General features: G+C 33.6%; 1 protein-coding gene across 1 annotated transcript; it reads right to left on the reverse strand.

Annotated features, from left to right (window-relative positions):
* Window positions 1-3,228: 3,228 nt before the first annotated feature.
* Window positions 3,229-25,897, reverse strand: LOC103047091 (meprin A subunit beta). The gene is made up of 17 exons (XM_022674237.2): window positions 25,852-25,897; window positions 25,532-25,593; window positions 24,349-24,373; window positions 21,022-21,060; window positions 19,991-20,022; window positions 19,800-19,890; window positions 18,436-18,553; window positions 15,510-15,685; window positions 13,875-14,093; window positions 13,580-13,723; window positions 11,564-11,599; window positions 10,217-10,441; window positions 8,850-9,293; window positions 7,783-7,959; window positions 7,493-7,601; window positions 5,778-5,807; window positions 3,229-3,814 (listed from the first exon to the last, which is right to left on the reverse strand). Exons 2-17 carry the CDS (start codon window positions 25,586-25,588, stop codon window positions 3,724-3,726), a joined length of 2,013 nt encoding a protein of 670 aa, XP_022529958.2. The 5' UTR covers window positions 25,589-25,593; window positions 25,852-25,897; the 3' UTR covers window positions 3,229-3,723.

Here is a 25,897-nt window from a genome sequence, read left to right on the forward strand (position 1 = left end):
TTATAATTACAGAGCACTAAAATACATTTTAACTGTCATATCAATGTAATACCTAAATATATATATACTACATATATATATATATATACTACATATATATATATATATACTACATATATATATTACATATATATATTTATATATTTTACATATTTTTACATTTTTCCAATATAGTAATTTAATTTACTTTTTAAAAAGTTGCATGATAAATTGCACTTTAATTGAATTACTGCAACAGTTGTTTTTAACACACTTTGCTAAAAATGTACCAAAGTATATTTGGAAGAAATTATTTTAAATTTTATATTGAATTACATTAAACTAAAAGTGTACCTCGTACTAATCTAATTTTAAAATACACTATGCTGTATGTGCTTTTTTAAAAGTATGATGAAAGTTTACTTTCAAACATTTGATAAAAGCATAATATTAATCTACTTTTAATATATTTTAGGTAATTACACAAATCTGTTAGTATATTTACAGCATACTCAGAGATTTCTGAATATGTTTTAAGTACAATTAAGTATATATATATATTTTCTTTTTTTACCAGGGTGTGCAGTATCTAAATATACACAGTAAAATAAACTGTGTACTTATACATATATACTATATACTGTACATATATACATATACATATACATATACTATACAGTCACAGTCACAGGCTGCTGTTTATTCTGTTAGTTTTTTTTGTATCTAAGCGAACATTAGACTATTTTAAAAAGAATTACTTGTTTTTATTTTACTATTCTAAAATTCAAACAGGAAAAAAAGTACGGACGTGTGCAGGTGTGATGGATCACAGTATAAACCAATAGGGAGTCGGAATGGTATAATGTTTATACTTCTCTACATCCAATCACAATCAGATTTTGGATGGGGAATTTAATAATCGAGATTAAATGAAATAGGAGTAACGTGTTTTTATAAAAATGTAAGGAGTAGAAAGTTCAGATAATTGTGTGAAAATGTAAGAATTAGAAGTAAAAAAGTGAAAATGTGTAATGAATTTTGTTTTCTGATGTCAGCAGGTTCATACTGCTTTATCATCATTAATCTGGCTAGTCTTGATGCACGTACTCACATTCCAACGTGATCTCATTATCAAACATCCAGATACAGTCACTTTCCAAAGAATTGAAATTGAAACTGTTTTCAAAGTTTGTCACGTTTTAACCATTAACTTAACTTAGCTGCAGGGCTTTTGGGGTTTGTTTCAACCAGCTTTCCACATCTAGAGACTGAGATTTTTGCTCCATTCTTCTTTACAAAACAGATGGAGAGCATCTGGGAACAGCAGGTTTCATGTCTTGCAGCAGAAGCTCAATTAGATTTAGGTCAGGACGTTGACTGGATCATTCTAACATATATATAGAATATTCTTTAATCCAAACCATTCCACTGTAGCTCTGTAGCTCTGGCTGTATGTTTAGGGTCATTGTCTTGTTGGAAGGTGAATCTCTTTCCAGTCTCAAGTCTTTTGCAGCCTCCAACAGGTTTTCTTGCAGGATTGTCATGTATTTATCCATATTCCATCCATCTTCCCTTCTTCAACTCTGTCCTTGTTGAAGAAAAGCTTCCCCACAGCACGATGCAGCCACCACCATGTTTCACAGTGGGGATGGTGTATCCAGGGTGATGAGTTGTGTTTTTTTATGCCTTTCAGTATGATATTCTTTAATCTGTATGTTTTTTTTTAATTATGTGTTTGTTTTATGAGAGATGTATCGGGACACACAGCTTTTAAATCTTTCCACTTTTATCTTGTCAGTCCACAGAATATTTTTCTAAAGTCCTGGGGGTCATCAAGATGTTTGTTGGCAATTGTAAGACCGGACGTTGTGTTATTTTGGGTCAGAAGTGATTAATTTCAGTAAACTGACCTTAGGCATTTAAGACCCCAAGTTCTTTAATTGTTGTGGGTTATTTTGTGACCTCCTGGATGAGTTGTCCATGCCCTTTTGGAGTAATCTCAGGAGACCGTAGCAATAGAACAATAGATCTCCACAGTCCCTACAGGCTGACCGTGCCTCTGATGAATAATTAAGAAAATGTGAAGAAGACACGTCTCCTTAAAATTTCATGATGGCAATGCTGATGAAGGAGACCCAGATTGAATTGTTTGGACATAATAACCAAGACATAAGGTATATTTAAAGGAAGCAAGGCGAGGCATTCAAAACCAGGAACACCAGGAACTGTTAAGCATGGTGGTGGTAAAATCATGCTTAGGTGCTGTTTTTGTACACGGCACTTAATGTCAGGTTTGTTCCAGAAAAACAACCAAATTATTAGCCATTCAAACTTACTTGCAATTGAGTAAATGAGTTTAAAGGCCGTATTTTAGCCATCTGTAGAGGCGCAGCGATCAATTGCAGATCATGCAGCTGGATTTAGTGCTTGAATGTGCTTGTGTGGCTTGGAATGAGCAAAAGGCATGAACTAATTCTCTATATTAATCATGGGTGTGGTAAATTTTGGGTAAAACATGAAATAAACCAATCAGTGTGCCAGTTGTCATTCCCTTTAAGAGTCGGGTGAGCTCTGACTTTGGCGCGTTCGTATTTTAACAGCGTGTCGCTTTTGTGCGTCTCAGCAGAGACAGATACTGAGCTGCTCGTTCATGCTGTGAAGATACGCCAGCAGCTCATTTATTTAAGGGAACAACAATTTTACAGTTATTTTATTCTTTATTCTGTTTATTGTTGAGTTAAAAGTTGACAACCCTGTTGTCAGGGTTTTAATCAGTCAGTGCACAGCGCACCTGTGTTTTCCGCCACCAAAATATATAATAGAAACACGCCAGAAATTTACCTGAGCTCACCTCACTTCCAGACCTCCACGCCAGACCATCAGTTTTCATCAGTAGATTTAATCCTAAACTCTTTTATAACTGTATTTTAACAGCCAAAAAAATGTAGGACATTATAATTAATCATGATATTTTAAATTCTGACACTTTAACATTTTAATGCAAATACATTTGTATTATTACTGAAGTGGAGGTCTAAAAAAAGGACTTCTACTTTTACTGGAGTAACAATTTACCTATAATATCTCTATTTTAACTCAAGTTCAATAATTTCATTATTTTCTTATCCACCTGATAAACATCTGTTTATTAACATCATTTAGTGTTTCTGTACTATTTATAATAAATACATTTATTAGCATAAACGTATAAAAAAACATCTGAACAAAGACAAACTTTAGACAAAATGATATGTTAATAGAGGCACTTTAATTTTTTATTTTAAATCTTCACTTCCAGAATAATAATTAATGACAATAATATATTATTATATATGTATTTAATAACCTGTAAAAATTAAAAAGAGAATTTTTTAAACCTCGGAACCCAGGATTACAGTCTTTATTTAATAAAAATAAAATATATTGATAAAATTTGTCTATCTATCTATCTATCTATCTATCTATCTATCTATCTATCTATCTATCTATCTATCTATCTATCTATCTATCTATCTATCTATCTATCTATCTATCTATCTATCTATCTATCTATCTATCTATCTATCTATCTATCTATCTATCTATCTATCTATCTATAATAGTGCTTCAATAGTGCTTTAGTATTAAGTTCCCATTTTAAAAAGGTCACAAAATCAATCAGAATTTTATTATTAATCAGAGTGATTGGTGATTGGTGTCTTGTTTCTGAGAGATAGGTTTGTAATGACTGTGCAGACTGTGCTGCTAGTTCACGAGCAGCAGGATCAGCGCCAGCAGGAGGGCGACTGACGGGTGAATGATGTTAGCACTGGAACAGAAGATGTCCAAGCACTCGCTAAAAAGGAAAAGAAAAGAGAAAAAAAGTCCTTATAAACAGATAAAAACCATCTCACAACTCACACTACTACTACACCACATTAGTGATAAAAATAGTGAACACTGAATGTCTATAAAAGCTGTTAAAGCAGGCAAGTCTGTGTTATGAATTTTTAGTAATTTTTGTGCCAAAATAATTTTGTGCAAAAAAAAAAAAAAAAATTAGCCAATAAAATTTTAAGAATTAAAATTAAAAAAATATGCTAGGTTACTTTAATATTTTTGCAGATATTAAAAAATAAATAAATTTGAATTGTGCCAGTCTTTGCTTTCATTTGTGTGTTTTTTAGTAATTTTTTTTCTGTGTATTTTTTTCTGGATTTTGCTGCTAAAAACTTTTGTTTGCTTCTGCATCATTTTTTAATTGTTCTATGAAATTTGAGCAAATTTTGTGCTAAAATAATTTTGTGCAAAAAAAAAAAGCAATTAAAATGTTAAAAATTAAAAGAAAAAATGAAGCAAATTCAAAAGACATTTTAAAAATAATACATTTAAATATACTTAGTTACTTCATTATTTTTTTGCAGTTATTTAAGTTTAAATTGTGCCAGTCTTTGCTTTCATTTGTGTGCTTTTTTCTGTGTATTTTTCTCTGGATTTTGCTGCTAAAAATTTCACTCCTGGAATCTCTCATTTACTTCTGCATAATTTTTTAATTTTTATATGAATTTTGAGCGAATTTTGTGCTAAAAGAATTTTGTGCAACAAAATAAGTAAAATTAGCAATCAAAATTTTAAAAATGAAAAGAAAAAAATTTGCAAATTCAAAAGACATTTAAAAAAGTACATTTAAATATACTTAGTTAATTAATTATTTTTTGCAGTTATTGTGCCAGTTTTTGCTTTGATTTGTGTTTTTTAGTCATTTCTTTTCCTGTGTATTTTTTTCTGGATTTTACTGCTAAAAAAACTTTCACTCCTGGAACCTCTCGTTTGCTTCTGCATAATTTTTTAATTGCCAAAAAAAAAAAAACAAATGTGCAAAAAAGTAAAAATAAATAAATAAAATTAGCAATCAAAATGTTACAAATTAAAAGAAAAAATTAGCAAATTAAAAAGACAGAAAAAATACATTTAAATAACCTTGGTTACTTAATTATGTTAATTTAAGTTATTTGAAAATGTTTATTTGAAATACTTCATTGGGTATAAAAATTGTAAAAATATTTTAATATACTGTACTACAATTTTTAGCATATAACTACTATAACAGTTGTTTTAATACAATTTGCTAAAAGTGTACAAAAATGTGTATTTAAAAGGTATATTAAATTACATTAAACTAAAAGTGTACTTCATAGTAGTCTAAAGACATTTAGAATACACTATACTCTACTTTTTAAGTATTTAAAGAGTATGATCAAAGTTTACTTTTTGAAACATTTGATGAAAGTGATGATTAATGTGCTTTTAATATATTTTAAGTAAGCGCATAAATCTGTTAATATATTTACAGCATGCTTAGACATTTCTCAATACGTTTTAAGTACTATTAATATATATATATATATAATATATAATATATATATAAAATCTCATGGACAGTTTGTACAGTGTTGGCTCAATAATAAGTCTTGTTGCGGCTGCTGCGCTTGTGCAGATCTCCTTATCTCTGCTCTCAGCATAACCAGCAATGCTGATTGGCTCTTTTCCTCTCATTCATGTTTCAGCAAGTGTCTGGTCTCCTCAATAATCTCAAGGTCTCTAGTGCAGATAGAGATGTAGATCATGTATAACAGGCAAAGTTTGGAGCTGTTTTGGTACCATGAGGGAGCCTAAACCATATTAGGCATGTGTAATGTTTTAACGTAATGGCTGATTGGTGTATATTTGCATATATAAATGAGACATTGTCACTACGTGTGGTATTAAAAAGTATTTCTGCTCATTAGATTATCATTAATTCCACAATGAGACAGTACCTTTCAGTTGGCTCAGGTGTGGGAATTTGCCTGGAGATAAAAACAGGAGAAAGATGTAACAAGGTTATTATGTATAGCTCCTATCAAATAATATAATCAAACTTTGATCCAATCAAAAAACAACTCATATTTGTACTATTTATACATCACAGACAAACTTATACCTCAATAATTGCACCTTTAAGGAATAGGTTATAAGTTTAGCCACTTAACACATTCAAACTGAATATTTTGGGATTTTAATGCTTTTTAAAAACCTTTAAAAGCTATCTCAGCACACATCAGTAGTTTTGTATATAATAACCAATCAATCAATAGTATTGCCTCTGCTTGCATTCAACCATTTGCGTCTCAGCGCTACCTCTAAACCCATACATCACCCAGTCCCTCTCCCAAATTAGCCCTCCAATTATTTTGGTCTTTTTTTTAAGAGTTGAGCTGAGGGTGAAGTCATTTATACGTCACAGGACAACTTAAATCTCAATAAAGTCATTATATGGCACCTTTACGGCACCTTTAAGGCATCAGTTTAGCCACTTAACACATTCAAACTGCATATTTTGGGATGTTAATGCTTTTTAAAACTGCTGTCTCAGCACTCATCAGATTTACTGTTGAGAACATGACCCATCTTCAGCACCCTCATAAAAAAAGGTACGTAGTCACCCTTCGACATTATAAGAGGGCATATAATGTAACTATATTAAATTATATAATCAAACTATGTTCCAATCAGAATACTACTTTCTATCTAAGACCTCTGCATCTGCTGAGAATAATAACCAATTAATAAAAATCTTGTAAAGAGTGATGGTGACTTTAGAATCACAAGCTGTTGTTGATACTGGAGAGCAGCTCATCCCCTCCAGGCTCTGCTAATTATTGGAATATATAGGCTGATATATAGGATGATTAAGACTTTAATGTGCCAGCTTTGGCAGAAGGGGAGCACAAAATTATATATATATATATATATATATATATATATATATATATATATATATATATATATATATATATATTCATAAATAGCTGAAATGTGTTTCTTAAAATTTGTCTAAACATTTCCTGACCTTTAATTTTTGCCTCTCCAGCAGCGCCCTCTCAGGTTTAACTATGCTGTAGGCGAGGATGATGTTTCTGTCTACTTTAGTACGCAGATATTCACAATATGCAAATCAGTCTATCAATAATAATAATACCGCCCCCTGCTGACGTCCAACCATCTGCTCATCATCTCATCGCTACCAGAGGCACACTGCTGCTGCTGCAGCTTAGCCAATCAGCTATTTCTTCCTGCTGCCCCACCTCTAAACCCATACATCACCCAGTGCCCCTCCAAAACTAATCCTACCATTTCTTTGTGTTTTTCAGCTAAATTCAGAGGATTTAGTGCCAAAACTGAGCTAAACACACAACAGAACTCTGTTAAAGCAAATACGGCAAGGCTAAATGCTAGCGGCTACAATTTTTTTTTTAGTTTTATTTTATGTAGGGTATTATAAAAATATGGTAATTAGGCTTGTTTAATGATATCTGAGCATTTTACACCCCAAGAAAAGTCATATTTTTACTATTTATACGTCACAGGACAACTTATACCTCAATAAATGCATTTTAAGACCAATTTAAGGCAAATTTTAGCCACTTGACACATTAAAACTGCATATTTTGGGAAGTTAATGCCATGTAATTATAATGTAATGGAGATTCACCGTTGAGAACAGGGAGCATCTTCAGCGCCCTTATAAGGAGGTACGTAGTCACCCTTCGAGATTAGAACGGGGCAGGGCAAAGAGTCACTTAAGAGCAGTCCTGAGATATCTGATCACGCCAACATGTAAAAAAACACACAAGAAAAAGTAGAAAAATATATATAAATAATAGGAAAATCAATAAATACATATGTATATTAGTGAATGCATAACTTAAAAATGGCTCTACAGGACAGGACAGGTAATTAGCTTTAAAATAAAAAATAAAAAAAATCAAAATAAAAGCCCACCTTGCATGCTGAAGAGAAGGATGAGATCACCACCTTTGACAAACTCCCTGTCGTTGAGGCGTATCTTATTCAGCTTTATGTTAAAAGACTTTGACGCAGTGACGTTTACAACTTCTTTATCAGCAGTGATGTATGGAGTTCCAACTACACTGGGTTTGTTCCACAGGTAATTATCCCCTGAAAGATAAAAAGCGTGTAAAATTGTTGTATCTTCAGTGAAATTACTTCAGTAAATCTTATCACCATGTTGTATAATTATAAAAACAATGTACAGATTAAAAAAATGTCCCAGGTCTAAAAACATTGAAAGTAAGTAAATTCAGGATAATAGGAAATTATATATATATATATTTTTTTTAAATAGCACCGTTTTACAGTCATGTGAAAATGTTGGACATTTTAAAACCATTGGAAACCATTGGGAAATTAAAAAATGTGGGAATTTGATCTCCATTTCCACATTTTTTGTAGACAGAGGTAATGTAACAAAACCTTTAAAACAGAACAATGTGTTTTAAACATTATAAATAAAATTGTATTAATAGAAAAGCAAAGCAAATATTTCTTTGCGTCTTTGCACCACTCTATGCCCCTATCACTAGCACTGTAAGTCCTTCAGGAGCTGTATTCCTGCTGTATTAAACCCATACATCACCCAGTGCCCCTCCAAAACTAATCCTACCATTTCTATGTGTTTTTCAGCTAAAATGAGAGGATTTAGTGCCACTTTAACTAAACCAGACTGATCTAAACACACATTGGCAAATAGGGCAAGGCTAAATGCTAGCGGCTACAATCCTTTCAGTTTCAGTCATTAGGCTTGTTTAATGATATCTGAGCATTTTACACCCCAAGCATATTTTTCATATTTTTACTATTTATACACCACAGGACAACTTATACCTCAATAAATGCATTTTAAGGCCAATTTAGGGTACTGGCCTTACTAGGGTTAAGGCCAGTATTTAACCACAGTCATGAAGGAGAGGTCATTTAAAGAACTGGTATGATGGATGATGTACTGTATAACTGATAATAAAGAGAGTGTAAAATCTCCATGGTCTCACCGAACACTTCTTTCGGGTCAGTGGTGATGCTGTCTTGGCTTGACATGCGCTGTCGGACGTCGGGGTTCTGGTCCAGCAGCACGAACGTCACTTGTCTCCACGGGCACGGCCACGGCAGAAGCTCATCATACAGACCAGAGACCAGCCTCACAGAGACGCTGATGATCTCCTCACTCAGCTGCAGCACTGCCTGATAGCGGTAGCCCTCAGGAGAGTAAAACAGCGGGCTGTACATGTGTCCGTCCGACGTGGAGTTCACTGCTTCCATGAAATTCCTGATCTGCCACACGTTATGAGGACACTCCGACTCTAAGAAGTTGATATCGTCCACGGAGAAACCTCCAGAGGAGGATCCGGCTCCCTTACGGCCCTCGAATTCCACCGAGAACGCTCCGCTCGCATCCAGAGGCACATAGTGGAGCAGCCAGCGATTAGTGGCAGGACCTGGAAAGTTAAAAAAGTATGGAGCTCACATGCCCAATTAATCAGAAAACAGTTCTTTTTGGTATTTTTAATGATGCACTCTCAGAATCAGAAAAATAATAAATAGTTTTATTATAAATGGTTGATTGAACATCAATCGTTTATATGTGTCAAGTGAATCTGTTTTTAAACAAATCATCAGACGAAAGAAATCAGAAGACGAAACACTTTGGACTCAAAAATCAGAAAGGTAGTACTTGGGTGATACTTTCTATCTTTTTAATTAATTGATCTTGAACATTAAAAGTTACATACAGTATACAGGGGTTGGACAATGAAACTGAAACACCTGTCATTTTAGTGTTGGAGGTTTCATGGCTAAATTGGAGCAGCCTGGTGGCTAGTTTTTAATCATTAATTGCACATTGCACCAGTAAGAGCAGAGTGTGAAGGTTGGTTCAATTAGCAGGGTAAGAGCACAGTTCTGCTCTAAATATTAGTGTGCAATGCACTCAACATTATGGGGGACATACCAGAGTTCAAAATGCTGGAGCATCTGTGACCAAGACAGCAAGTATTTGTGATGCATCAAGAGCCACTTTATCCAGGGTAATGTCAGCAAACCACCAAGAAGGACCAACCACATCCAACAGGATTAACTGTGGACGCTGTAAGAGGAAGCTGTCTGAAAGGGATGTTTGTGCACCTCAACTCTCCTGTTTCCACCAGAACTGTCCGTCACCACAATAAATTATTGTGCTCTAAAACCAGGTGTTTCAGTTTCATTCTCCAACCCCTGTATCACAAAAGTGAGTAGACCCTTTACACTTCTTTAAGTATATCTTTTCATTGGCATAGGAACCGTAGGGGATGCTTTTTTTAGGGGGGGGGAAAACATCCACCTATTTCTGATTGTTGTATTGGATGGTTGTTTTGGAAATTACCTGTAATCTGGTTCATATGTCTGACGGTTCCGATCACGTCCGTGTTGTTCACGTACTCCCTGATCCAGATGTTGAGCTGGTCAGTCTGAGCGCCGCTGTGATAGTAGAAGAACTCCAGGCACTGGATGTTGCATGCTCTCCTCCGGGTCATCTCTTTACTCTGCAGAACAGCTGACGCTCCTTCAGATTCATACATCGTACTGTAGTGCGCAAAGTAACCTGGCACTGCACAAGTCACAAAAATAAGAGATCATTTAAAAATGATGAGTTTCTTTGATTTTACCAAATTGAAAACCTCTGGAATATAATCAAGAGGAAGATGGATGATCACAAGCCATCAAACCACCAAACTGAACTGCTTGAATTTTTGCACCAGGAGTAAAGCAGCATAAAGTTATCCAAAAGCAGTGTGTAAGACTGGTGGAGGAGAAGAACATGATGCCAAGATGCATGAAAACTGTGATCTCCTAAAAACTTGATAAACTCTTAACTCTTTATGAATATGAACTTTTTGTTTTCTTTGCATTATTTGAGGTCTGAAAGCTCTGCATCTTTTTTTTTGTTATTTCATTTTCTCATTTTCTGCAAATAAATGCTCTAAATTACAATATTTTTACTTGGAATTTGGGACAAAAGTTGTCTGTAGTTTATCGAATAAAACAACAATGTTCATTTTACTCAAACATAAACCTATAAATATAGAGCAAAATCAGAGAAACTGATTCAGAAACTGAACTGAAGTGGTCTCTTTATTTTTATATATATATATATATATATATATATATATATATATATATATATATTAGCTATATATTAGTGTTGGGCAATACGACCAAAAATTAATATCATGCTTAATATCATGCTATTTTTTAAGATTCTGATGGTTTCACAGTATATCACGGTATTTTTATTATTTTATTATCACCAACAACCTTAACACGGCTTCCTTTACAAAACGTAATATTTTGAATAGTTCCATAAACACTGCAAATGGTCGTAAAATACTCAAACTGTAAGTATTGCTGTTTGTTGCTTGGATAAAAACACTCATACAGTGAGGAACAGCAGCAGGAGCTCTTCAGATAAAGCGCTGGTCTCATTTCTCTCCAGGCTGGACAGCGTAAGATGAGCATCACTTCAGTGTATTAGCTTGTTATGCTAACTGGCTAGCGATAGATAGCGAGCTGTATCTGCTTATGGTGGTGGTGGTGGTGGTGGTGATGTTTTACGCAGCACTCCGAAGCTCCTATAGTAAACAAAGCAGCACTGGCCTTTGCGTAATTAAACATCTTCTGTAAAGGACAGTCTGAATATTCATATATGAAATGTGCCACTTTAAAAGTATACCTGATGAAGTGTCGTTCATAGACACGGCAGGAACACCTGGAAGAAAACATTTAAAATATATAATTACATACAAACTAATAATGTAACACTTAAAGCAATTATTATTCTTAGTATTATTATTAGTAGTAGGATGAGTAGTAGTAGGAGGAGGAGTAGTTGTAAGAGTAGGAGTAGAAGTAAAAGTAATAGGAGTAGTATAAGTATTAGTAATAATAGGAGTATTATCATTATTATTATTGTTAATAATATTATTATTAGTAGTAGAAGTTGTAGTAATAGTAGGAGTAGTAGTAGCAGTAGTTGTAGTGGTAGTAACAGTAGTAGTAGTAGTAAAAATAGTAATAGTAGTAGTAGTAACAGTAGAAGTAGGAGTAGCAGAAGTAACAGTAGTAATAGTGTCGTTATAGTAGTAGTATGGATAGTATGAGTAGTAGAAACAGTGGTATTAACTATAGTAGTCGTAATAGTAGTAGTAACAGTAGTAGCAGTAGCAGTAATAGTAGTAGTTGTAGTAGTAGTAACAGTAGTAGCAGTAGCAGTAATAGTAGTAGTTGTAGTAGTTGTAGTAGTAGTAACAGTAGTAGCAGTAGTAGTTGTTGTAGTAGAAAGAGTAGCAGTAGTAGGAGTAGTAGTAGTAGAAGTAGTAGTAGAAGTAATAGTATAGTAACAGTAGTAGTGACAGGAGTAACAGTAATAGTAGTAGTATGGATAGAAGTAGTATTAACAGTAGTATTAACTATAGTAGTAGCAGTAGTACTATGGATATTATTTGTAGTAGTAATAGGAGTTTTAGTAGTAGTATAGATAATATGACTAGTAACAGTAGTAGTAATAGTAGTAGTAGCTGTAGTAGTAGTAACAGTAGTAGTGGCAGTAGTTGTAGAAGTAACAGTAGTAACAGTAATAATAGAAGTAATAGTAGTAGTATGGATAGTAGAAGTAGTAGTAACAGTAGTATTAACTATAGTAGCAGCAGCAGTAGTAATAGTAGTATGGATAGTAGAAGTAGTAGTAATAGGAGTTTTATTAGTAGTATAGATAATATGTAGTAGTAGTAGTAATAGTTGTAGTAGCAGTAGTAACAGTAGTAGTTGTAGTAGCAGTAGTAATAGTAGTAGTAATAGTAGTAGTAACAGTAGTAGTAGTAATAGTAGTAGTAGTAGTAAGAGTAGTTGTAGTAGCAGTAGTAATAGTAGTAGTAGCAGTAGTAATAGTAGTCGTAACAGTAGTAGTAGTAATAGTAGTAGTAGTAGGAGTAGTTGTAGTAGCAGTAGTAATAGTAGTACTAGCAGTAGTAATAGTAGTCGTAACAGTAGTAGTAGTAATTGTAGTAGGAGTAGTTGTAGTAGCAGTAGTAATAGTAGTAGTAGTAGTATTAGTATTAGTAGTAGGAGTAGTTGTAGTAGCAGTAGTAATAGTAGTAGTAGTATTAGTAGTAGTAGTAGGAGTAGTTGTAGTAGCAGTAGTAATAGTAGTAGTGGTATTAGTAGTAGTAGTAGGAGTAGTTGTAGTAGCAGTAGTAATAGTAGTAGTAGTAGGAGTAGTTGTAGTAGCTGTAGTAATAGTAGTAGTCGTATTAGCAGTAGTGATAGTAGTAGTAATAGTAGTAGTATGGATGGATTATTTGTAGAAGTAATAGGAGTTTTAGTAGTAGTATAGATAATAGAACCAGTAACAGTAGTAGTAATAGTAGTAGTTGTAGTAGTAGTAGTAGTAGAAGTAGGAGTAGTAGAAGAGTATTAGTAGTAGCAGTAATAGTAGTAGTATGGATGGATTATTTGTAGTAGTAATAGGAGTTTTAGTAGTAGTATAGATAATAGAACTGGTAACAGTAGTAGTAATAGTAGTAGTTGTAGTAGTAGTAGTAGTAGGAGTAGTAGAAGAGTATTAGTAGTAGTAACAGTAGTAGTAGTATGGATATTATTTGTAGTAGGAGTAGGAGTAGTAGAAGAGTATTAGTAGTAGTAGTAGAGTAGTAGTAGTTTCAGGAAATACAGATAGAAATGAAGATGTCACCTAGAGATGGCAGGCCGGTGTGGTCACTGTCGGGTCCTGTGTAAACAAATGAGCGCACGCTCCATTTGCTGTCGCACGCAGTCATCCCACACATGCTGTTATACCCATCAAAACTGCAGCCGTCCAGATAGGAAATGGATTTATCTGTGAGGAAAATGTTTAACAGCACATAATTAAAACACATTACATAATATCAGGACAAATAATAAATGTAGTGTATTAGACTTTTTACTTCTTACCTGAACTTTTTACTCCTTATATTTAAAAAAATAATAATAATATTAAATATACGTACTGCAGTTGTAGAGCTTGCTTAGTTCATAAGAATCCCAAGGGCTCAAGTCGTACTCCTGACCAATCACATTCTGGAACCTCGGGACTCGGGTGTGGATGGTGTTTCCGTTGCCGTTGGTGAAAGCGTCTTGTCCGTAGTGCATCACAGACGTGTAGTCATAAGGGGTTCCCTGTGTGGTGCTGGATTGCTCGCTCTTCTTGTCGAAGTTGTGCAACTGGGCTGAAACCAGTACAAACAGAAGCACAAATTAATTACATAGATTTACAAAACCCATGTAACCAAGTGGATTTCACGTCGTCGCCGATCACGATCATTACCAACCACTGCGCTGTCCACTGTGGGTGATAATGCCTTCTATGGCGTGGATTGAGGAATGTTAAATGCATGCACCGCTTCAAAAATGTATGTATGTATAATGGCCACTGTGTGTGTGACCATTTCAGGAGTGATGGTACGTAGAGAAAGTCTAATTCACATTTTTTAGTAGACCACATAAGAAGTGCATCCTTTCTATTGGCTCCTGGCATCATTTAAACTCCTTCTTAGCATAACTGTCAATTCATATTGACATCATATGTTGTAATTTTGTCAATATTTCTAGAATTTTCCCTCAGGGAACAATAAAGTATCTTTCTATCTATATGGCTAACCAGTGCTTTATTATAAGGGTAGTTAGCTTGTGCTTTCGTTTCTTTCTTTCTTTCTTAGATTAACCCTTGCGTGGTGTTCATATTTTTGTTACTCGTTTACTTTGTTACTTGTATTTAATTCAGCAAAATTAAGCAATTTTACATTAAAATGCTTTACACATGCTCGCTTCACCTAAATTGCAAGCAATATAAACAGCTTACATGGTTAATATTTGCCCTTTACCTTTCTTATGTTACATTTCTTTTAAAAAGTGCTACTCTTTTTTTATTAGTTTTTTAATAAAATGTAAAAGAAAATGAATTAAACTCAAGATATGAGTAGAAAATTTGTTTAGTTTCAAATTTACAGCCCTTGGCCAAACAGACTGTATGTAATATAAATGTGTAGGGGGGGGTTGATATATGTTTTTCACAAAAAATGAGCCAATGCCAATGAGTTTGAGTTAGAAAAAATATTTTTTTAGTATAATTTGATGAAAAATGAAAACGGGTCCCACAGACCTGAACACCACACAAGGGTTAAAACAGCCCTGCTTCACTTTCGCCCTCCCAACAAAGTGAGCGTTGTTTCATACTGTAGCAAAGCTGTAAAGGTAAATCAACTCAAGAAATTTGAGATCCATGTAAAAAACAAAACAAAAAAACAACAGCGAGTGGAAATGGAGGAGCTACTGAACGCTGGATGTCATGTGACCGAAAAAGCCTAGAAACTCACTGGTCCTCCTGTTTTTTTCAATTGTAGTCCGGATGTTAGAGTTTTATCAGAGAGTTGAAGTGTGAAATATTTGAAATATTTTTTACACAGACGTCCCCCTGAGAAACTAATCCCGAGTTCGCCTGAACTCGAGTTGTTGTCTAATTTAGAAAATAAACTCAAAAAATTAAATTTTTGCTTTAACTTTTCTTTAACGGATTTTTGAACTCCAGAAATTTGCAGTGTGAAGCAAAATTGAACATTGAAAAAAATGAGCAACATGGCGATGACCTGCAATGATGTTTTCAGTAATGATTTCCACGTAGTCGTCCCGATCATATCGGCTCTGCTCGTGATTAAATCCCAGACAGTGAAGAAACTCGTGCTCCACGGTGGAGAGGAACGCACACCCGTCTCCAATTGAGAGCGTCTGCATTCCACCTCTCATCCCAATGTCTGACCAGCACCTGTAAATCAGGGAAAGAGTGGGTTTTTAAAATAAGAGTTTGGAAGAGTTCCTTTAACTCACACACACACAAAAATCCAATGGTACCAATAACAGCTCAACCTGCATAAAAAATAAATATTTAAATATTTAAACCAGGAAAAAGCTGTCAAAACTACCCACCCTGGATTAAACTACAGGTAAGTAAATGATGTGGGGTTGGTTGGTTGATGCTGCAGTTGGTCTGCAGGTTTAGGTTCAGCACCAGTATGTGCTGATGAAAGAATGAGGTCAGCTGACCTCAATACCTGAATATACTGAATATAGACCAGCTTATTCCTGGATCAACGGACCTTGAATTTTTAAAATTATTTTTACTTAGCAAGGAGAATCTTAAGATGTGAATATGTTGAAGGGGTATAAATACTTTTGCAAGCCACCGTACGTGTAAAATGGACTTTTGTTGTAGTAAAACATGATAAAAAGTTCTTATCTTTAATGAATAGGACACCTCCGTTCTCCCACAGCGTTCAGAGATCCAGAAATTTTAACAGTTTGTCCCAAACCCTTCAGACTGGGAGATACGAGACATAATTTACCCTGATAAATCAAATAAATCGCTTTTTCCACCGTTATCCAGTAGCTCAAAGTAGCTCCACACCTCCTTACTAGAATCTGGAGAGCCCTGACATTTAAAACGAGGCATTAATAACTTAAAAAGTGCACAAGAAGCTTATTAAAAATCACTGTTTACATCCTATAATGCTAGCTTCAGCTCTGAGCGCCACCATCACTGTACTGATAATGACATACACATATATATATATACTGTACATGGACTCTGCATAGCGTAGCAGCCGGCGCCGTATTTAATAAGCTTCTTCTACACATTTAAAGTTGTTAATGCCTCGTTTTAAATGTCAGGGCTCTCCGGATTCTAGCAAGCAGGTGTGGAGCTACTTTGAGCTGCTGGATAACGGTGTAAAAAGCGATTTATTTGATTTATCAGGGTAAATTATGCCCCATATCGCCCCGTCTGAAGGGTTTGGGACAAACTGTTAAAATTTGTGGATCTCTGAACGCTGTGGGAGAACGGAGGTGTGCTATTCCTTAAAGGTATGAACTTTTTATCATGTTTTACTACAACAAAAGTCCATTTTACACCAGAGTTCTCCTTTAAGGTTGTACAATAGGACTGTCCATTGGCAAAGTCTGTTACTTTGCCCCGTTTTTCTGCGCTAGAACTGAACACTCTCTCCACTTTTAGACTCTTTGGCCCCGTTTTTCTGCGCAAGAAATGCACACACTCTCCGCTTTTAGACTCTTTGACCCGATTTTCTGCACTAGAAATGCGCACTCTCTCCGCTTTTAGACTCTTTGACCCTATTTTCTGCGCTAGAAATGAGCACTCTCTCCGCTTTTAGACTCTTTGGCCCGTTTTTCTGTGCTAGAAATGCCCACTCTCTGCTTTTAGACTCTTTGGCCCGTTTTTCTGCGCTAGAAATGAGCACTCTATCCGCTTTTAGACTCTTTGACCCGTTTTTCTGCGCTAGAAATGCGCACCCTCTCCGCTTTTAGACTCTTTGACCCGATTTTCTGCGCTAGAAATGCGCACCCTCTCCGCTTTTAGACTCTTTGACCCGATTTTCTATGCTAGAAATGCGCACTCTCTCCACTTTTAGACTCTTTGACCCGATTTTCTGCGCTAGAAATGCGCACCCTCTCCGCTTTTAGACTCTTTGGCCCGTTTCTGACACCTAGCATTCAAACTTTGAATCTCACATTATAAAAACCTGCTTAACAGCGGGCCAACTTTCAACAGGTTTGATAAATATTATCAGATGTTGCTCAGTCTGGCTCCTGACTGCCCCGCAGTGTTGCATTCCTGCACTTCAACCCTGCACTGATTAACTTTATCACTGAGCATCTGCCCATCATCTTCTCACACTCACAACTCATAACCTGTTTCTACATTATCTATAGACATATAGAAGTTGAACAATGAAACTGAAACACCTGTCTCATTTTAGTGTGGGATTTTAGGTTTCATGGCTAAATTGGAGCAGCCTGGTGTTCAATCTTTAATCATTAATTACACATTGCACCAGTAAGAGCAGAGTGTTGGTTCAATTAGCAGGGTAAGAGCACAGTTCTGCTCTAAATATTGCAATGCACACTATAACATTATGGGAGACATACCAGAGTTCAAAAGAGGACAAATTGTTGGTGCACGTCTTGCTGAAGCATCTGTGACCAAGACAGCAAGTCTTTGTGATGTATCAAGAGCCACGGTATCCAGGGTAATGTCAGCATACCACCAAGAAGAACCAACCACATCCAACAGGATTAACTGTGGACGCTGTAAGAGGAAGCTGTCTGAATGGGATGTTTTTCGAGTGATAACCCGGATTGTATCCGAAAAACATAAAACCACGGCTGATCAAATCACGGCAGAATTCAATGTGCACCTCAACTCTCCTGTTTCCACCAGAACTGTCCGTCACCACAATCAATTAATGTGGTCTAAAACCAGGTGTTTCAGCTTCATTCTCCAACTGCTGTATATAATCTCTTCAACATTACCACCGAGCATTTCTTTCCCATTATCTTCTCACACTCAAAACTCAGAACCTGTTTCTACACAGTCACGGCTGTAGCAAGTCTTGTATTTATCATTTTAAATCTGTAATACAGTTTTAGATGTTTAGATCTAACAATGCAGTGCAGTTATTTTGAGCTCATAGCATAGATTTGATTGAGAATTCACCGTACCCGTCTTGTGATTCGATAGAGACGTAGTCTTCTTCTGTAGTTCGGGGGACAAATTCAATGCAGGATTTCAGTCTCATCTGCTCAAAGGCTCTTAAAATAACTCCTCTGTCGTTTATGCCTGAAACAACATATTTTCAAATGGTTACAATGCAATAAAATGATATATATATATGTATATATATATATACAAAACTGATACTGGAATATTCAGGTCCGGCTGACCCACATGGCAACGGCACCTTTAGCTCAGCTTAACATGATTGGACTAAGCAGTGATATATATATATGATGTGATAAATATATATATTCATCACTGCTTATGTGATACATAAATATATATATATATATATATATATATATATATATATATATATATATATATATATATATATATATATATATTTATCACTGCTTAGTCCAATCATGTTAAGCTGAGCTAAAGGTGCCGTTGCCATGTGGGTCAGCCGGACCTGAATATTCCAGTATCAGTTTTGTGTGCATGCTGCAGTATAGAGTACAATAATGCTAATTTCTGTAATATTAATTTTCAAAGATCAGATTATTAATATTAGTTAGCTGTTAACCGATTAATTATTTGCTAAACCCCCTCTTTTTTATGCTATATACATTTTTTCCCAGTTTTTGCTGACAATAAACTTTAACTCTTTTCAGTTTTAGTTCATTTCTTTCCCTTATAGGGGGATATCCAGGTAGAATTTTGTACTGTGGATTTTTATACCATTTTCAGTTATTTACTCGACCTGAAGAGCTTAAACGGCAAACATAAAGGGAAAAAATGGGGGAGTTCTGAAACTTTTGACCATTTAATGATGATATTTTCCCTTGATTTGACCAAATTGAAAACCTCTGGAATGTAATCAAGAGGAAGATGGATGACCACAAGCCATCAAACCACCAAACTGAACTGCTTGAATTTTTGCACCAGGAGTAAAGCAGCATAAAGTTATCCAAAAGCAGTGTGTAAGACTGGTGGAGGAGGAGAACATGATGCCAAGATGCATGACAAAAACTGTGATTAAAAACCAATCAGGGTTATTCCACCAAATATTGATTATTGAACTCTTAAAACTACTTTATGAATATGAACTTATTATTATTTTTTTTGCATTATTTGAGGTCTGAAAGCTCTGCATCTTTTTTGTTATTTCAGCCAAAATAAATGCTCTAAATGAGAATATTTTTTAATTTGGAATTTGGGAGAAATTTTGTCTGTAGTTTATAGAATAACAATAAAATAACAATGTTAATTTTACTCAAATATAAACCTATAAATAGCAAAATCAGGTAAACTGATTCATAAACTGAAGTGGTCTTTTATTATAAATACATAAATAAATACTTACTAAGACTTCCATTGAACACATAGGGGATGCGTTTGTCTGTCCATCGGTACTGTTGCCCCAAAATTACACTCTTCTGAACTCCTCGATTGATCTGATTTAATGAGGAATTGGTCAAAAACAAGGTAGCTTACATAAATCACATTTTTGATTTATGATTTAATTCAACATGAAATATTCTCTATTAGGTTCACCTGCTTGATGTCTCCTTCCACAAGGTTTAAACCTGAAGGAACAACAGAGAATTGAATGAAGCAGAAATAGGATTTATCTTAACAAGGTTTTAAAAAATAAATAATTTTAGTCTATTTCTGTTGAAATTCTGACAAAATGTAAAAAAATAAACATATACAGCAATAATGTATAGTGTACATATCGGTATTTATTGTATTTTTACAGTTATGTCCAAAACAAAATGCATTAATTAAAAATAAATTTGTTTATTTTTTACATCACATCAAAAATAAAACATTAGTTTAAATACAAAACACATAACAATCACTCGTATTTAGTCAGTAATTATTTAATCGCAAATAAAATATATATTTGGAATTTGTGGAATTTACTTGGAGCTCATAAATATATATATATATATATATAAACTATGAAAAATAAATAACTAATAAAAAAAATAACTTAAAACTTTTAGATAATGATCAGGATAAAATGTATTGGACTTATTATTATTATTTTTTTTTTTATCAGTTATGTTTTTCCAACAGCTTCACACAAAGGAATAATTTTTTCTTTCATTTTTCACTGTATTGCTTTTTTTATTATTAAAATAATGTGTACCTCTAACATTTTTCTTCATAGAAGAAGAAAAATGATATATCAAAAAATGCCTGTGAAAAACTGAAACAATAGATATATTAGATATATTATATACTAGATATTTTGCGTGACAGAGAGGATCTAAATCTGACCTTTTATCTTAATTTTTAAATAGAATGTGTATGTGTTATCTGAACTTTTTATTCCTTACATTTTAATAAAAACAGCCTCGTTACTGCAATTTACTTATTGCAGCTTGTTTTTTATTTTGGCTTCTCATTGTTCAATAAAACCCCTATCCAAATAAATCTCTCCTCCATCCAGATAGAGTGAATCTGATTGTGATTGGCTGTAGAGAAGTATAAACACATATATCATTCTGAAACCCTATTGGTTTATACTGTGATCCATCACACCTGTACACGCCCCAAACACATCAGAGAGGATTTACCTTGGTTTATTTCAGGGATGGTCTTTCTTCCTTTGCCTTCTACATAAAGCAGAGATGACAGATGATGACAACAGAGAACATGACAACACTGACAGCTGGAGAGTTTGATTGACAGCAGGGAGTGGTGAAGATATGAGCTGTATGTACAGTACAGTCCAGGTCAAAAGTTTATACACACCTTGTCTTTTTCAATGTGTTTTTTAATTGCATTTTAATGACTATTTGCATTGTAGATTCTATATATATATATATATATATATATATAAACTTTTGGCCTGTACTGTAAGTGATTATTTTAATGCTTTTGAAGATTAAAAGCCTAAAAATCTACAATATAAAATAAACAACTACTTAGTGTTACGCGGGGATGAGACGGGAGGCGGATTTAAATGCGGGTAAGAACAAGACTTTAATAAATAATAAGTAAACAAATAAACAAACAGGGGAATAACGAATAAATATATATACATAAACAAACAGGGAAAACAAACAAAGAGCTAAACCAAACAGATAAGTACAAAACAAGGGTAGGGAATATATACAACGGATAAATACGTAAATATATACAAAATAAACAAAGAAACAAACAGGCAAGAAACGTGACTAGAAATATACAAGAAATAAAGGGAACTAGAAATAAACAAGAAACTAATAGAGCGTAACGAAACCGTGAACAAACAATAGCAAACGTGGCGAGACAAACGACAGAGGAAGGTGCAAAGACCGACGGAGGACAAGGTGGCAGAGGAGGGCTATTTATAGTAACATAAAACACTGAACACCTGGGGAAGGGGCGGAGCTACAAATGACACACACGTGATGGAAAAGTACTAGAGAAACACACTAGGAAACGGGGAAAACACAGGAAAACATAGCGAGGGCGTAACATTAGAAAATAGTTTCTAGGTTCCACAAAAACTATGATCACATATCAAGCCTATAAAAAAGCATTTATCATCGTACATCCTCTTACACTTTAATCAAGATTAATCATTCATTATATTATATAGATAAAATGTCTTGATGGCAGAAAGCCCTGATTTCTAATATAATGATATGCTGCCTGATATTTGCATTTTTTTTTTCATAATATAATACAGAAAAAAATTAAAAAATATTTAAATGTATTTATTGACACAATAAAGTAAGAGAGAGTCTAGCTGAGTGGCTGCTGGTCAGTTTTGTGTGTTTTTGTGTGTGTGTTATATTAAAGGTGAGGTGCTAGACTAGTACTGTCTGTATGAGCATCCGATAATTAATGTTGCAGAATAATAAAATAAAAGTAAAACTGTGATAAGACAGGTAATGTTCCACTACTGATAAGCCAATCAGCTGTGGATATTGGGTTGTTTTTCTAAAGTAAAGAGCAAGTTCAGGTTCAGGTGAAGGAATAAGGTGAAAATAAATGATGGGATTTTTTATTGCCCTTTTTTTTTTAGCTAACAGTTTTATCTTATTATCTACCGAAAAAATGTTTAAAAAATATATTTATATAAAAAAATATATATATAATAAATATTAATGTGTGAGTGACTTGAAACTACATGATTATGTTCCCCTGATATGTCCCACATTTTACCCTTCTGGGAACTCGCCTCAATTTTAAGTTATTTCTTTTTATTTTTAAGGGGGGGTTAATGGGGCATGTTTTGTTGTGTGCTCATCACCCCTAGACCTCTGATCCTAGAACTGCCCCTGACCACAGTGCTGAAGTTATGTACATAAAAATACATTATTCACTATTCTAATAATTCACATGCACTTAAAAAAAAAAAAAAAAAAATATTTTGTTCCGTCAGAAACCAGCCTCACCCAAACCCTCAACAAAGACTAAACAAAGGCTTTTCATAGAAACCTCCTCTCTCTCATAGAAACTCTCCTCAAACACTCCTTCCCCACACTGTTCTGCTGTTCTCTCTTTTATATGGGTAAAAGAATACCGCACGGTCAGCTCCGTAACCTGCTTTAAAGACGCAACACTATGATATTGCATTTCAGAGTTTGTTCTGTGGTAAAGTGCAAGCGAAAGGATCAATTATACTGTATAAAGTGCTTAAAAAGGGGTTCTTTCTATTGTTCTTTCTAACAATAACAATATTGAAACAAGCTTAAAAAAGAACTTTCTCTGTTTAACCATGCAAACATCTAGTGATAATAAAGTAGATTAAAGTAGATTAAGCATTATTATGCTATAGTGCACTAAAGTGTTCATGTATACACATTATTAATATTAATCAGTATATTTAAAACGTGCTAAAATAAAACAATTTTTTGTACTTATTATACTTTAATTACAGTATGAAAATAGTACTAAAATCTTACTTAAATTGTGTTAAATAAATTTAACTGTACTAAAATGGAACTATTTTAAATATGCAGTACTTAAGTAACATTTAAACACTTAAACTACTTAATGTATGTAACCCCATATTTTAAATATGCTTACAGTAACATTATAATACATTTAACATTAAGAATTGATGTTAAATATATATGATCTATATTTACATCAGAGTACAAATATGCTTCTTGTTCCTGTCTTTTGTAAGTAGCACACTTCTAATATAGTATAATTTGTTAGGTATAAAATATATATGTATATATTTTAATATACTGTACTACAATATATTTAGCGTGTTACAATTTTTTTTTACAGAGCATTGGAATCCATTTTAACTGTTATATTAGTGTAATATATTTCATTTTCTATAACATATAAAAATATATTTTTTATATGTTATATAAATATATTTTTAAATCATTTTACCAATGTAGTAATTTAATTTACTTTCTAAAAAAGTTACATGATACATTGTACTTTAACTGAACTACTAGCTGTTTTTATTTAACACATTTTGCTAAAAATGTACAAAAGTGTATTTGGAAATAAGTATTTTAGAAGTATATTTAATTACATTAAACTAAAAGTGTACTTTATAGAAGTCTGTTTAAAAAAACAATATATTGTACTATATTATAAAAAGTATGATCAAAGTTTACTTTCAAACATTTGATGAAAGCATAAAATTAATGTATTTTTAATATATTTTAAGTAAGTACATACATTTGTTAGTATATTTACAGCATCTTTAGACCTTTCTCAATATGTTATAAGTACAAAGTATTTTTTTCACCAGAAACAACTTCTGAATTAAACAAATTATGCACTGAAGTCCTTCTTTAAGCTACTATGGTTCTATATGGAACTCTTTTTTATATTTTTATTATGTAACCCTTTAAAAAAGGCCTTAAATGATAAAAAGTCATTAACCCAACTCATAAATACATTTTTCTGTTTTTTAATCCTGTTTGTGGCTAAAAACTTACCTATTATTGTTGGCAGCTGATTGGGCTGTAGAAAAACATCACAAAATCCACATATAAAACATATAAAAAAACATATAAAATGAGTTTAATTTAACTCAATATAATAATTACAATTAAATATTGTGCATTGGGAATTCTCTGTCATGTATAAATAGCTTGATATTTTAATGAAAATTGCAAAAACAATTACTGAAATGTCTAAATGAAAAAAAAAAAAAATTAATTTAACTTAAATCTAACCATGCAGCATTGCAGACATGGCCAAAAAATGACCCTTAGTTTAAAGAAAACTGTATAAAATGTACAATTTTTTTTTTCTGAGATGCTATTCACTGGCAACTTTGTGGTTTGTCACGGAAATCTATTTGGGTTGCACTCTCCGAATCTGCACACTGCCATTCCCCAATCCCATTTCCACACTCAGGATTGCCAGGTATAGCACTCAACAGCACACACAAACACAAACAGTGTCCTGAACCATGGTAATGAGTGAGCTGGCTATTGTTCTGCTGAGAAACAGGTAATCACTGAGCTTCAGTAAGGTTGCTGAACTGTAGCTGTGTAATTTACCACCACCGCTAGCATAGTAGAGACTATATATATATATATACAATATATACAAGCCATCAAACCAAGTTGAAATGCCTGAATTTTTGCACCAGGAGTGAAGCAGCATAAAGTTATCCAAAAGCAGTGTGTAAGACTGGTGGAGGAGAACATGATTTCAAGACAAATGAAAAAAACTGTGATTAAAAACCAGGGTTATTTCACCAAGTATTGATTTTTGAACTTTGTTTGCATTATTTGAGAAAGTCTGAAAGCTCTGCATCTTTTTTGCCTATTTCATTTCAGCCATTTCTCATTTTCTGCAATTAAATACTTTAAATGACAATATTTTTTATTTGGAATTTGAGAGAAATGCTGTCTGTAATTTATAAAATAAAACAACACTGTTAATTTTACTGTTATAATGTTATATTATTTAAAAAGTAAAGATTAAAGTGAAAGTGATTCTGTAATTACCTAAACAAAAAGTGGTATGTTGTGTTGCCTGAGGGCAACATCATGTCATTGAGGTTTAGGAACATTTTACACACTACATGAAAGAATGATTGATTTATTACATCATTACATTGCACTGATTCATTTTTTTTTACAGTAAAATATATGTTTTGTTACTTACCAGAGATGATACAGGAGAGACAGCCAAGCTCAGCAGAAGAACAGCGAGAAAATCCATTGTTCCTACAAATAATAGTTAACTGATTATTTATACACTTATTTTAAATGTTATGTTTTCTCTTTGTTTGACTGATTTAAGTAAAAAAAAAGGGTAAATATAAAAGGACAAATGAAGTTTGATCCAAAATTCCAGCAAGTATTCTTCACCTACTAAGACCTACATTCTCACTAGAACTGATATTAAAAAGTAAAACTGTAAATAAAGGTGTATTTTTAAATCTATCTCAGCAAATCTAATCCTAAATAAGAAAATCCACAAACCCCAGACGTCTGTAGAACAGCTGACTGCTCTGCTTCTCCACTCACC

The sequence above is a fragment of the Astyanax mexicanus genome, chromosome 6 (genome assembly GCF_023375975.1).
Source record: "Astyanax mexicanus isolate ESR-SI-001 chromosome 6, AstMex3_surface, whole genome shotgun sequence".
Classification (NCBI taxonomy): Eukaryota; Metazoa; Chordata; class Actinopteri; order Characiformes; family Acestrorhamphidae; genus Astyanax; species Astyanax mexicanus.